Source organism: Hesperophylax consimilis, chromosome 7, assembly GCF_061612785.1.
Source record: "Hesperophylax consimilis isolate HC1 chromosome 7, BYU_Hcon_1.0, whole genome shotgun sequence".
In the NCBI taxonomy this organism is placed as follows: domain Eukaryota; kingdom Metazoa; phylum Arthropoda; class Insecta; order Trichoptera; family Limnephilidae; genus Hesperophylax; species Hesperophylax consimilis.
Window position 1 is genome coordinate 4,765,161 of NC_142842.1, and position 14,078 is coordinate 4,779,238.

The window sequence follows — 14,078 nt, forward strand, 5'->3', positions numbered from 1 at the left end:
TGAATTATTTCAATAACAAATAATATGCTATAATTTTGTTGAAATACCGATGCAAATGAAAGGCACGAAAATAAATATAAAAAGAAGACTTGCATTACGATTCCATAATTATGTATGTTTATATATAATTATGTACATATAGTTGGGACCTTTACAAATAGATTACTATATATATAATATTCATATAAAAATATTGAATAATTCCATCTTGTCTGCCAATGAAATGCGGCCAGCGCAAAAGGTAGAACTACCCTTCCCGCCATTAAGCATCAATCGACCGAACGGGTAGAACTACCTTTCCCGGCCGAAGTGTTTCACTGTAATTGAAAAACCTTTCCACTGGAGCCTTTTTCCTTATGTAAAATTATATTAAATTATAAATTAAATAATAATGTTATAAAATAAAATTAATTTAAAATCAAACTGACAAAAGACGCAGATGACTTTTAAATACGAAACAAGCAATCTGTTTTCATTTCTTTTATTAAAAAATTAGTAGCATAATACATTTCCAACTGATTTATTATCAATATTATGTTTATAATGATTAATTCATCAATAAATAAATAAAATGGTTTTTTGAATATATTTTCCCTTCACACATTTCAACTACGCAATAAAAAGAATCTCTACGTTAGACAAACACATTTCAAACAAAACACAAGTCAACCGAGTCGTAAACACAAAGTCAACCGAGTCGTAAATACAAGTCAACCGAGTCGTTAAAGTATTCTTTTCGCTAATTGAAAATTTATGTTTTTATTTCTAAACACGATTTAGATGAAATTGACAATATGCACATGGTGCAAAAACTGTATGAATGCCGCAATTCTCATCAAGGAAAGTGCCGATGTATGGATTAGTGCTTCAATCTTCATAATTATTAATTTAAGTTATTCTATCAAGCCAAATTATAATTCCCTTTTTAAACTAAGCATCAAAGATATTATTTTTATTCTCGTCTTAACACAAGTATATAACGATTGCACAAATCATTACTAAAATGAGATTTTGTTTTAACCATAAAACTCTGTTTTAGTAATATTTTCTACATTTTATGGAAGTTTAAACAGGGGATTATAAGCTATACATTTATTATAATATATTTACAAGAATTTTAGAAAATACATCAGGCAATATTGAAAGAAAATGGGGTTAAGAGTTTTATGATTAAAATAAATCTCATTGTCTTTGAATATGTTTTTCATCTCAACAACATGTCTGCAGTGTTTTTTTACACATTTCGGAGTGCAGTGACCCCCAAACGCGATGCATATATTCTTCTTTAGTGTTTCCTTTCAGAGATCAAAAAATTATAATATTGACATGCTTCATTAAAAGGTTAATATTTGAATAAGATTTCTTGTTTTTGCATGATGTTAGTTAAGCTCCAAACATCTTTTCAAATTTCATCCTCGTATCTGGACCTCGATGGTCGCTACAATTTACTAGTCGAATCATATTGTTTTACCGTCTCAGTCAGTTAAATTTACTTAATCCAGTAAATTCTTCACCCAGCTCCATTTTACATCCTTTTCCTATATATTATATATCTGAAGACTGTTATTGTAACATTACACTATCAGGAATGAACAATAATAATAATTAAATATTTATTAGGGATAATTTAACAGCTTTCAACTAAATCCAACTCAATATCCAACAAAACAAGCAAATTCGCCCAATTAGTCCCACTAGGCCTGAAATTATGGTTGCCTGGAATTAATCATTACATTATAATAATATTATTCAGTTGAAAGCTGTTAATGTTAAGTATTTCTATACATCGTCCTAGTTTAGTTTACAATAGATTACAATAAATAAGGAATAATAATATATACAAAAATATAACTTTTACAAACATATCAATATTATAGATAATTATTATTAAAGTTAATTGTTTGTACCCAACAAAATATACTTAAATAATTTAATCTGTATGTTGTTTAACTGACTAACATAAAATATTTATTTTATATATTCTCTTGATGTTTTGGGTGGATTTTGTAAATTTTCTATCTTTTTTTATACACAAAGGCAGAATTTTTAGATTATTGGTATGCTATTAAAATTATGTCTTTAATAAACATTTAATAAATTATTTATTTCTAACTAGTAACTATCAAAATATATAGTTGTACGCAACAAAAAGAAAATGGCATTGCACATTTTATTTTCATAGTATTTTGAAGTTAGTTAATAATAATTAGTTGGTATCCTACAGTACCTATTTTAAAAGCGCATATTGAATACATTTTGATTTTATTTGCTTTCCATATAGAAAGCGGAGCATTCTTTTAAACTAGGAATGATTGGTGCATGTTTAATTATGCAATGCCATTGGGTGTAGAAATGCACTATTTAGTTGTCTTGTAAACAATGTGGAAAAAGACAAAGGCTTGCAATAAATGGTTGTACACTCTCCACATTCAATATAACCAGTAATTCAATGCAAATCTCTTCTAAAATTGGCGAGATCAATTGAATAATTCATTGTTCCACAGAAAAAGGCGTTAAAAACATGTAAAAAAAAAGCACCTTTAAGTGTGATCTGAAAAATTTTAAACAAAACATAAACCTAAGTATAAATAATTATTTTTAACAGTAAATAACAAACAAAACATATTTCATGAAATTAAAACAACTTTCTCTTTTAACTAGCTACATAAAACATTGCACTTCTGATCGTATCATTCTCTCTATTCTCTTAAAAACTCAAACATAAATAATGTACATTTACCACACAAACGCCGAATATAATATGCCACGATTAACGGGAAAACCCAAGTTAATTTTTAACTAATCTTTTTGTTAGTTGAGAAATGTGCTTAGAAATTGTCTTCAAAAGTTTACAAAAACAGGCATTTTCCAAGTGACTGCACTATCAACTGAGTTATTACGACTAGTGACTTTCGAAAAACTTTAAGCATTAATTTCACAAGGTAGTTAAGTTTGTTTTTCCTTTTGAAAACTTCCCTTAATCGCGACACTTTTAAATTTAACAAATACCTATGTATGTTAAGTTCTTAGCTTAAGATTTTATATGTATACTTAAAAATAAATAGAATGCAACGAAAGCAATGTTTTCTTCAAGAGATATAAGCAAAATTTTGATTAAGTTTCATTTTTTAATACATTCAATAATCACTCATTTTCATGTTAAATCTGCCGAGTTTCATGAACCTCTCTTTAGCACTCCAAACATTAACATGTTAAGTATAGACATTAGATTTTCAGTCGTTGACAGAATATTACTTTAGTAATATGTAGTCTAATGGGAGTTTTTTTTTTCTTTTGATCACCAGAGCAATTCAGTTAGAAAGACAAGGGCAATGTTAGAAATTTGAATGTTAATTTGGACATTGTTTAGCGATGCCAGCGGGTGTAACAAATGTTTCACAGAAAACATTCTGTCTGCAAAACTTTGACATTTGAGCTATTGTAATCATAGAATAAAGAAGAAAACTAGAAGTGCCCTCTATACAAATTTGAATGGAAACAAATGTGCCACTGACTTAGTACCTTTCGGTTCTTGATCATTTAGCATGCGGTCTGTCTCTCTTGCACTAGCCCGAAATTGTATATCGCCATTCCATTTTTGAATTTCGTAATCATGGTGAAATACAGTTATGCATGGAAATATAGGCCCAAATTGAGACCACGAAACACACCCACAAGGCACATCTTGTGTTATTCTTTATTCTATGGTTGTAATCTATTTTTTACTGCTTTTTTCAGTGTTGCAATAAAAAAAAAATGGTGCGTCAACTATTGTACTTGACCATTTTTGCAGTACCTACTAAAATGGTATATTTAACATAGAAAACAATGTTTTGGCAGGATGTGTGAGGTTAAGAGTAAAGGAACCCAAGGTTGCATCGGTCTCTACTGGAACTCATCGTCAGAGCTGAGCAGCATGGTCTTTTCGTGGTAATTAGTCGAAATGGTCGCCACCCGTTGCTGGGTGGGCCGGGGGGCGTGGATGGATCCCTCCTCCCCCCCCTTGCCCTGCTTGCTGTTGCCTGTATTCAACAATAACATACATCCTATATTTAACTTGTTTAATTCATTCTGGTGTAGGGTAAGTTCTGCACTTTGTTTGACAAGACCAGTGGTTGATTATTTGCACAATTCTGGAATACGGGTGAAATTAAATACCACTCCTTTTTATGAGTCATGCAAAAATTTGCAATGATAAAGTTCATGCCACATTATTATCACAATACGAATGGTAAAATGAACATGCGCATGTTACTTACCCACTTAACATGAACGTAACATTAATTTGAGGTCGAAAAATCCGCAATATGCAGCCAGCTTTTATATTATGTATAATATGCATAAGCTATAATAATTAAAGCAAATAAAAACAAAAATTTAAGTTCAAAACATACATTTAATTTCCATCATTTATATATTAATTTATTTAACCTAACAGATACAACATTTCATTAAAATATTATCATTGACAAGTTGGAATTTGTCTTTTCAGAAATTGTTTACAGTGTCCAAAATCAAATTGAGTTCTAGATATTATGTTTTGGTTAATTTAACATGAAATAATAAAATCATAGCTAAAGAAAAAGAAAGTTTAAATTTAGTAATTGGCTACATTTACATGTCGACAATTTAAAAAAAACTGGGTAATTTTTTGCTGCCAGTCATTTAATTTTTCCATAGCTTTGTCTCTGGTTCATTCTTAAATATGAAAAAAATGTATGTTCGACAACCAATAAAAGGTCAGTAATTTTTTTCTTCACCTTTCGCATTTTTCTGTCTGTAAATAAGCTGTGTTTTTTTTCCAAGAATACTTACCACCTAATAATCTTAATGGAACGGATGCAAACAATCGTGCAATACTTGGAATAACGGAAGAAACAAATAATAATACTGAAAATAAAACACAAGCACTTAATGCAGGAATGAAAGCCATTAAGTACACAACCAAAATTAAGCACTTTTGAAGCAAGTCATAAATTTATTTTTATAATAATTTCCATGGTCTCTTAAGAGCACAGTTAGATGGGAATACTAAATTAATATTTCATCAAATGATTGCAGACAAATCCTAAATAAAGTCGAACAACTATAAATTTTGTGATTTTTAAACGAAAATCTGAAACAGAAAAATCAGAAAAGGAAACGGTCACATCTGGGACTCGAACCCAGGACCCTTGAAAAAAAAACTTGCGGGTCCTGGGTTCGAGTCCCAGATGTGACCGTTTCCTTTTCTGATTTTTCTGTTTCAGATTTTCGTTTAAAAATCACTAATATTGTCTTCAATATTTAAATATTACAATTTGAGGTTTTACTCAATAAAGTTATTCCGAAAAACTTAATATAAATTTTGTTTTTATTTGTATAGGATTGTAGTTGATCTGTTCTAATGTAAATAAAATAGGTGAAAAATAATCCTTTTCTTCTTCTTTTAGGATCTACTTGCCCCATCAAAAAGACAAAGAATTTATAATGATTTTATTTTCTTTCATGCAACTTTCTGCAATCATATAGCGATATTCGTTTTCAAAAATAATAATGAATGGTGTTATTTTTTTATGTACTAACCTAAATAGGAGTTTTGAGATTAAGTTATGCAAGACGTTACATGCTATAAAAATAAAACACATACAAACAAACATTTAAAGTATTTAAATAAACTGCATTTGGGATAAGAACCAAAGGAATTCAACTTATATGAAAATTGAAAAAAAAATAAAATTTTAGAACAAATAAAAGAGAATTAAATTATTTTGTAAGAGAAAGCCGGTCGTCCCACGGGTCGATATAAACCAAATGCTGTAAAAATTAGAATAATGCTTGTGCAGTAAAGTTCCACTATACTATAAGCAAACTTAATTTTCTGCGCGGGGGCTTGCAGCACACGGTTTGTGTCTATTGCTTACCGACCCGTGGGGCAACGGGTTAACAAACGAAATTACTGTGTGTATTGATAAACAAAATTATTTACCTATTATGAATTAATAATAATATTATTTACAATTAAAATTTATATTCTTCACATTTAAAAAATAAATTATTATAAGCTCAGCAAAATGGTTGTTTCAATTCACCGACTGATATACTTTTTACAATCCCTTGTGTGTTTGTATAGTAAGACTTATATCTAGTAATTTATTGAGGAATTAGATGGGCAACTAGTACTAACATAAACTATCACTAAAAATGCACATTTCACTTTTAAAATTGGATATGATTCTAAATTGGAATTCAACTTTATTTTGTACTAAAAATTAGCAGGAAAAGGTTTTTCAACCAATATTAAAGACAGATTGCAAATGAAATAATTTTATTTTTAAATACTTGAAGCCAAACGTTTTGAAGATGGAGTTGAACCTTGTTGACAGAGTGCGAGGCAAGAGTACATCTGTTCAATCAATAGCCCAATCATATATCCAAATGAAATATTGCACACCATGCTTGTAAATATTCTGCATTAGATGACAATAAACTCCATAAAGCTAAGAAAGATTTTTGTCATTCGCATTGATTAAGTCATTCCGATTAAAACTAACGTAAAAAAGCTATTTCTAGTGCAATCAAACACATTAAAGAAAATAAACTTAAGCAATTTTACTTTGATTTAGCCAAAAAATACAATTTTCATAGAGATTATTAAATAGAAAATATTTTTTTGGCAAATCAAAACAATTAAAGTACATATTATAAAGGTTTTAATTTTAGTCAACTTACCAAAGGAAAGTCACTTATTATTTGTTAACAAAGCTAGTATATAACATCATCAACTTAGGTGTAAAAATTAAATCTACTATGCCTAAACTAAATTATTAATCTTAAGCATTCCATCGATTCCTTAATATCTGTTACACAGTCAAACCTTAGGTTTTCATAGCTTCCGTTTTAATAATAGTATTAATTAGGGCATTTAAGAATAATTAAAGTAAAATAATTTGAAACAGAAGCCAACTGCATGTTATTATATTTCTTCAAAAGAAAATTATATCCAGATTAAGTAAAAGATTTGGTAAAATTTAAATTTTTAAATGTACAAAACACAGAGTGAAATAAAAATAATTTGAAACTTAAATTGAGGAGCTTGATTCACAACTTTAACATGCATAAGCTGTTCATGCTCCCATCGCCTTTTTGCTATTTCCAACCTCTTCTTTATCTGCTGTGTAAATATTACTTCTATAGGCTTTATATACATGGAGCTGAACAGTTTGAAAACTAGTTATTGCATCCAGCTCCTCAATTATAACAACTTTTAAGAGGAAATAAATAAGAAAAATCATATCACATTACACCTCGCTCGTTTCACAATGTTCAACCTCGAAGGCACTTGACAAATGCCACACTTGGCATTTTAAAGCCAAAAGTGTACTACAAACCTCTATGGCTTGAATCCATTCAAATAAAATGGCAGTACTCATGCTATAAACTCCACTACTAAATTATTAATATATTATAATGACAGAATACCACAATTAATAAAACTACATACATATTTACTATCCCAAAACTGCATTTATAAATGGAGAAATGTGAGGAGATTGTTTTAAAATCACAAGGCTATTTAAAATATGTAGATATTGCCAATAATAATAAGTTATTCGAATATGTATTGAGAAAGAACTCTCATGGGAGTTTTTCCTTGCAGCATGCGCCGCTTTAAAGCCTCTATAGCAGTGATGAGCAACCTTTTTAATCGCAGGGGGTAGGGTGCACACAGCTTGACATGGTTAACTTTGCAGTCAGTGGTGTCATAAACCTATTTATATTTTCTAAAACCTTCATTTTTTTATAAAATAATCATTGAATGCGCTGCACACGAATTTTTTTTATCACCTAGGTTAAAATTAACTCTATTGATTTTTATCATTCAGAAAGCAGAAAATTTATTTAACAAAACTTTTGAAATTTTATTAAAGGTCAATCTTTAAAATGCATTAAACGTAGATAGAACCAAACAAAAAGTAAGCTGCTGTGCTGCGAAGTTGAAAATTTTTCTACAATTAAAATGAATTATCCTGTCTTTTAAGAAAATGTAAAAAAAAACTTGAGCGGCGGATTCATAAATGAAAATGAAGGCTTTTACAAAACAGAACAGAATTTTTTGTTAAAACAGTGGGCCTCGCGAAAAGGCTCGCGGGCCGTAAGAAATGGGCTTGCGGGATGCGTATTGCTCATCACCGCTCTTATGGTATGCATGTCCCTGTAATAGTTTACTTTGTGTGCCAATGTATTACTTTATAAAAGCCAAATTTCTAAATATTTTAAATAAATTACAATATTTTTACAAATTGACAATAACTTATGATAAAAAAATAACCTCTCAGTTTCAATACACACATAAAATTGCGGAGAGAGGTTAGGCTTTTTAAGTAGGGTACATTAATTAATTAACCATTTAATTGTTTTGTAACAAGTACCTACTGTAAATGATTGTTTTATCCACTAGCCACATTATTCTCTGAATGTTAGCAACACCAAGCAGAACTGTTACTGGCCTCATGGCCGTCAGCCCAGCACTCTTCGCATTCCAACATTCTCCGATAATTTACGGCAGGTAATCGCTACAGTTTGTTAATGTAATTTGTATCTTGAATTGAAAAGTAATTAAAATTAAATCTTTTGACTTTAAATGAGATTTGACTGTTCACATTCTGAGTAGTTCATTCATAAAATAATGTCTACCAAAGATAAACATACAGTTTTCTTATTTTATAAACACAAGTCATGCAGAGATAAAGTTGTATGATTCAGAATTATTTATCTTCAGATAATGGACAATAATTATAATACTTTGGTATTCTGTCAACTACTGATATATCAACGGCGGCAATAGCGCAAGTAAAAAGCTCCCCCCAAAATTTAAATTGATTTCCACCATAGAATACAGAAGAATACTAGAAGTGAAACATTGCTTGAAATTCTTTAGTAGTGTTTGATGACCAGATATGAATGGCCAGGTACTTCCCAACCTTCCTCTTCCCCATCTCCTCCCCCCCCACTGCCTTCAGCCTCACATACCCCAATTGGGGATGCCATAGTCTCACTGGCTCCAGACGTTTGGAAGCTGTTGGGAATTTTACTGTGCGGTGTTCACATAAAAAAAATAAAAGATTTTGATGGAAACCAATGTTGCCACTCACTTAGTACATTTTGATTCTTAAGCAAAGAATCACGAAACATACCCAAATGGCATTTCTTGTGTTCTTCTGTATTCTATGATTTCAACAAAGTCAAGAGGCAATAATATAACACTATCATATTTTCTTAAAGCTACGAAATACATGCGGGACCTATTGAAATCATTCAAATGGCAGATGCGAGTTGGATAAGACACGGGTGGATCCATCCACCGTCAAGTAATGTATAATGATGATCAAATATGCTTGGTTTAGTGTCTAAAGGAATAATATGTTGGCTGGATGCTTAGTGAGTGGCAAGCGCCTCGCAATCTCTGATGTTTAAAGCTTTTCGTACGGCAGATTTGTGGTCACGTCTGTAAACAACAGGCAAAATAACAACACTCCACTAATTTACAGAACAACATCAATTCATCTTTAAATAAATATCCATCTAATAAAAGGCATATCATTATAGCATTTGATAGATTTCTCTATCGTAATACACGGATTGCAATCTTTATAGCATAGGCATACTGTCCTTGTTCTATTGGTATTTCAATGTAAGATGTTACGAGGAACTAGCGTCACTCAAACACAACAAACGCACACCCAACATTTGTTACACACAACTCGTTCTTGAGTTCGACTGTGGATCTTTTCAAGATCAATGTTCGCTCCTTCCTCTCATCAAAAAGACCCTCTACACAGCATACCCAAAGACGACATAGGCCCTGAAGGAAATTATGTTCCTCAGGGTCTCCCCGTGTGGAGTTAATGAAAAAAAAAAAAGAAGAAAAACACAGGACGCCCAAATGAAAATAATTTCCTTCAGGGCCTTTATTATAAAGTAAAGAATTAATCAAAAAGACCCTCCAGCATGCCTAAAGATGACAAGGCCTTGAGGGAAATTATTTTACTCTGAGGGTCTCCTGTGTGAAGTACAACTAAAATTGAACAAATGCAATAATTTTTAACATTATCTAGTAACAATATTTTAATATCTGCTACTACCATCATTGCAAGCGGAAATATTTCTTGTGCAATGACGTGCAAAATGTGTATCTAACAAAATGACGAGTAAAAGATGCCGTTTTTTTTTCGTAAAAATTGTGAAATTACTCATGATTGTAAATATTAAGTACGAGTATTTGGGTGTGCTCTGTGCCTGTGACAGTTGAATATATAGTGGTGTGTTTAATAATCTCACGTTGGTATTGATTTTGTGTTCCCTATCAAAGATAACAATGTGACTCTCATACAGTGCAAATATTATTCTAGTATATATATTATACTTATACGGACTTTGCACGTTATCTTCCAGCATTTTTTTTTTTACTATCAGTGCCGCTAGATGGATATTTATGTAAAAACAATAACAACAACATACAAAATAATAAACAAAAATAAAGGATGCTTTTTTTTTTTTTATGCGTAGAGTATTTATACATTACTAAAAAGCAAAATGAAAACTTGCAGATTGGCATGACAGGGTGTGAACATTCAACAGTAAAGTGACTACGGATATTTCTAGTTATACTAAATAAAATTTTTAAAAATATATATATCTAACATTCCAAGATTTAAATTTTTACCATAATTATGAATATTTAAAACATTAGGTACTATCTAAACTCTGGCGGCATCATGAAATTTTTTCTGTCTGGAATTTCTAGGTCAACATTATTTTGAGTTTGTATCATCATAAGCTACACAGTTATGAGTTGTGGATGCGTTTGGTATCGCCCTGGTGAAAGACCACAATTTAAAATTTAAATGTTGCTTGAAATGGCTTTATGTGATCAAATCTGAATAGCCAGCCACAGATCTCACAACCATAGAATAAAGAAGAAAAATAGAAGTGCCTTCCATATAAATTTGAATAGAAACAAATGTGCTACTGACTTAGTAACTTTTGGATCTAGACCATTTTGCATGCGGTCTTTCTTACACTTGCCCAAAATTGAATACCGCCATCCCATTTGAATTTCGTAATCATGGTGAAACATTTTAGTTGTACAGGCCCAAATTAGGCTAATATTTGGATCACGAAACACGCCCATAAAGCACTTCTTGTGTTATTCTTTATTCTATGCTCACATCATACCCCAATTGGGGATGCTATAGTTTCAGGAGCAGTTGGGACTCCTGTGTGGTACTCGTATAAACAAAAACAAAAATTACTGTCAAAACTAAAAAAAGATGCTAGATTTTTTTCTAAGTGTTGAAGTGTCTAAGGCTGATTAAAAGGGTAATAAAACATGTCAAACATTAGTTTTCAAGAAAATATGACTACACACGTATTAACGAGAATCTATTTCCTTATTATTTTATGTCTCATCAACCGTTAATTTTTTTTAATGATTTCTTTCTAGAATTTCGAGGTGATAACATTTTAAAATGTATTATTTTAAATTTACGACGTAGTCAAGTTAAAATAAATGCTTCGTAGCGTAAGATAATTTAAATACATTTCGAAATTTTAGATAATGTGTTTTAACATAGTGCAAAGCTATTATAATTGCCCTATTCTACGATACAATCACATGTCTATAGTTTACTGAGGGCTTGCTGTCGAAACGATCCTTCAAATATAAAAGTAAGCAACTGTAAGGTTATCGCACACATATTATGCTACGTATCCATTCGCCGAACTGAACCTCAACTTATGGGAAAGGAACGAAGCAAATGGCGCGAAACGCAGCTTACAGTTGCTTCGTTCCTTTCCCGTAATTCGTGGCTCTGTTCGCGTTTCGGTTTGCAAATGTATATGTTCCATTTTGATGGGCATCGGATCTGCACCGCCTCACCTAGCGACAAGCTAGTGAAATGAGGCGAACCATTACTCTGCTGATTAGTGTACATTGCTTAGGCAATGCTGATTTGGTGCCGGGGAGATACGTGTGCGATAACCTTTAATTTGCATTTGCAAGAGAGATGATTTTGATACCACATAGATGAATAAATGGAGGTTGGCGTGAAGCATGCACATCAAGACAATGAGCAGCTAGGAGGTAAACGAAAAGTACGGAGTGGAGGTCTTACCGGAGCTGTACTGAGTGTACTGCTGGTACTGCGGATGGAAGTTGTGGATAGCATCCGTCATGATATCCTTAGGGTTCATTGTCTCCTGGAATCACAGTGCAACAAATTATTGGTAAAAACATATGACACAGCGGGTAACAAAACAGAACATGACAAAAGAATAGGTTAGGTTTGTTTGTTTTCAGCTTTCTTCAATGTTATGTTATGTCACTGTTGTGTTTTGTTGTGGAAAAGTCTAAATTTTGAGGGTGATTTAACTGCCTGGATATTGATGGAGGACTAACCTTCAGACTGCTGGAGATGGACTGCATGGTGACGGAGCGGTGCGTGTCGGAGTGTAGGCCGCGCGCATACACCTGGTGCGGGAAGGCATAGCGCAGCGCGATGGCGGCCGCCAGCATTTCTATGCAGATGAGGAAATTCTGGTAGCCGGCCGATACGGTTCCCGCCGTGGTGGGCACGCCGTTCTCGTCAAACAGCGGCGAGATCACCTCTGCCTTCTCCAGCACGGCCAGGGCCACACCTGTATATTTAAATGTTTTTTTAAACATACTGTCCCTAATTAAAGGGCACAAATTGTAATTGTTATGTGGACTGTCTTTGCAAAGCTATTAGTGATTGGTTTCTTACCCTGCCAGAAGGAGAGAAAGATAACGCTCTTGACCGTGCAGAACTTAAGCACGGGGTCGAAGGGGGTTAACATTTCCCTTGTGGCGCCGAGGAACAGGAACAGCCCGTACAGGGCGAGGCTCACCGACACATTGTAGATAATGGTGATGTAGATATAGCCACCGTCAGGGCTCCAGTCACCGTCGTGGTAGTGCCCGGCAGCCTGCAATTACACAAAGTAAGGTTAGGTTCTAGAGTAGGTCTCCTAGTTTCTCATGCTTCTATTTACCTAACAGGTTGACTCTTTCCTCTTGGGGCTTTCGGGGAACACAAACAGATGGGGATTTCCGATATAGACCCTCACAAGACCTGAAAACAAACTCACAGGAACTACAGCTTCACATACCTGCAGGAAGATGATTATGAAGGCGCACACGGGCTTGACGAGGCAGAACTGCAGCGTGGCCTGCTTGCAGAAGCGCAGCACCCCGATGGTGTAGGTGGAGCCAGCCAGGCAGCGTCCTGCAGCCCCGCGCACCGGCCTCCCCCGCAGAGCCGACATTATGTTTCCCTCCCCGCCCAGGTACTCGTAGCACAGGGACAGGAAGTTATAGATCACAAACGCTGCAAAATAACAATATATAAATCACATGGTTGAAAAAGAAGGTTGCAGAAATTGCGGTCGGTAAAGGAGTGTAAGGAGAATAAGCGACGCAAATGCGAATTGAAATTAGAAGAGTATGAGACGAAGTATGAATGTGAATGAGGCAAAGAGTGTGTGCCACGACCGAGTTGTTTGGCAGTCCGTCCTCTCTGCCTACCCCTGCGAAAACGGCTTGATGGTCAGTTAATTATTTGCGATTGCATGACAACAGAACATTGACAAACGGGTGGCTGCTTCATAAAGTCAATGGGAAAATAATTCACATAAACATTCACCTTGGTGAACCATTAAAATAGGTACAAAAAAAAGTATACATGTTTGAATACCACATAATGCAAGTAGTTTATAACTGAAATTAAAAAGTTGTCTTAGAACTCACATATACTCATTTAGTAAATATATGATTATTTACTAATAAACAACCGTAAATAGTTTTATTTAAACAAATCATTTGCAGTCTATGTAACTGTGACTAATAAGCTCAATTCTAATCTAGTTTACATAAATTCTACAAAGACAAACTATGTATTGGTGGAGCAGGGAAAATTTATTCTGCAAGATAAGAATTACAAAACCGACACAAAACTGATTGTACTCTTTATTTACGCAAATTTATAACTTCAACTAACAACAAAAGATGAATAAATAAA

General features: G+C 33.0%; 1 protein-coding gene and 1 long non-coding RNA gene across 5 annotated transcripts in view; both read right to left on the reverse strand.

The window, feature by feature from the left end:
- Positions 1 to 465: 465 nt before the first annotated feature.
- Positions 466 to 14,078, reverse strand: part of Tmep (Transmembrane endosomal protein) — a 50,286-nt gene continuing 36,673 nt past the window's right edge. For 3 of the 4 annotated variants that reach the window (XM_089633153.1, XM_089633152.1, XM_089633154.1), the window contains exons 4-8: positions 13,171 to 13,388; positions 12,786 to 12,987; positions 12,440 to 12,678; positions 12,156 to 12,240; positions 466 to 4,022 (exon numbers count right to left, since the gene is read on the reverse strand). In XM_089633153.1, the coding sequence (XP_089489279.1) occupies positions 3,886 to 4,022; positions 12,156 to 12,240; positions 12,440 to 12,678; positions 12,786 to 12,987; positions 13,171 to 13,388 (881 nt within the window). In that variant the 3' untranslated portion in view covers positions 466 to 3,885. Of the gene's footprint in view, positions 4,023 to 5,252; positions 9,488 to 12,155; positions 12,241 to 12,439; positions 12,679 to 12,785; positions 12,988 to 13,170; positions 13,389 to 14,078 lie in introns of those variants that run through there. The other variant, XM_089633155.1, reaches the window with a different exon arrangement.
- LOC149422200 (uncharacterized) overlaps positions 466 to 14,078 on the reverse strand; it is a 44,229-nt gene continuing 30,616 nt past the window's right edge. The window contains exon 2 of the long non-coding RNA XR_016302392.1: positions 466 to 3,522. This is a non-coding gene — a long non-coding RNA (uncharacterized LOC149422200). The remainder of the gene's footprint in view (positions 3,523 to 14,078) is intronic.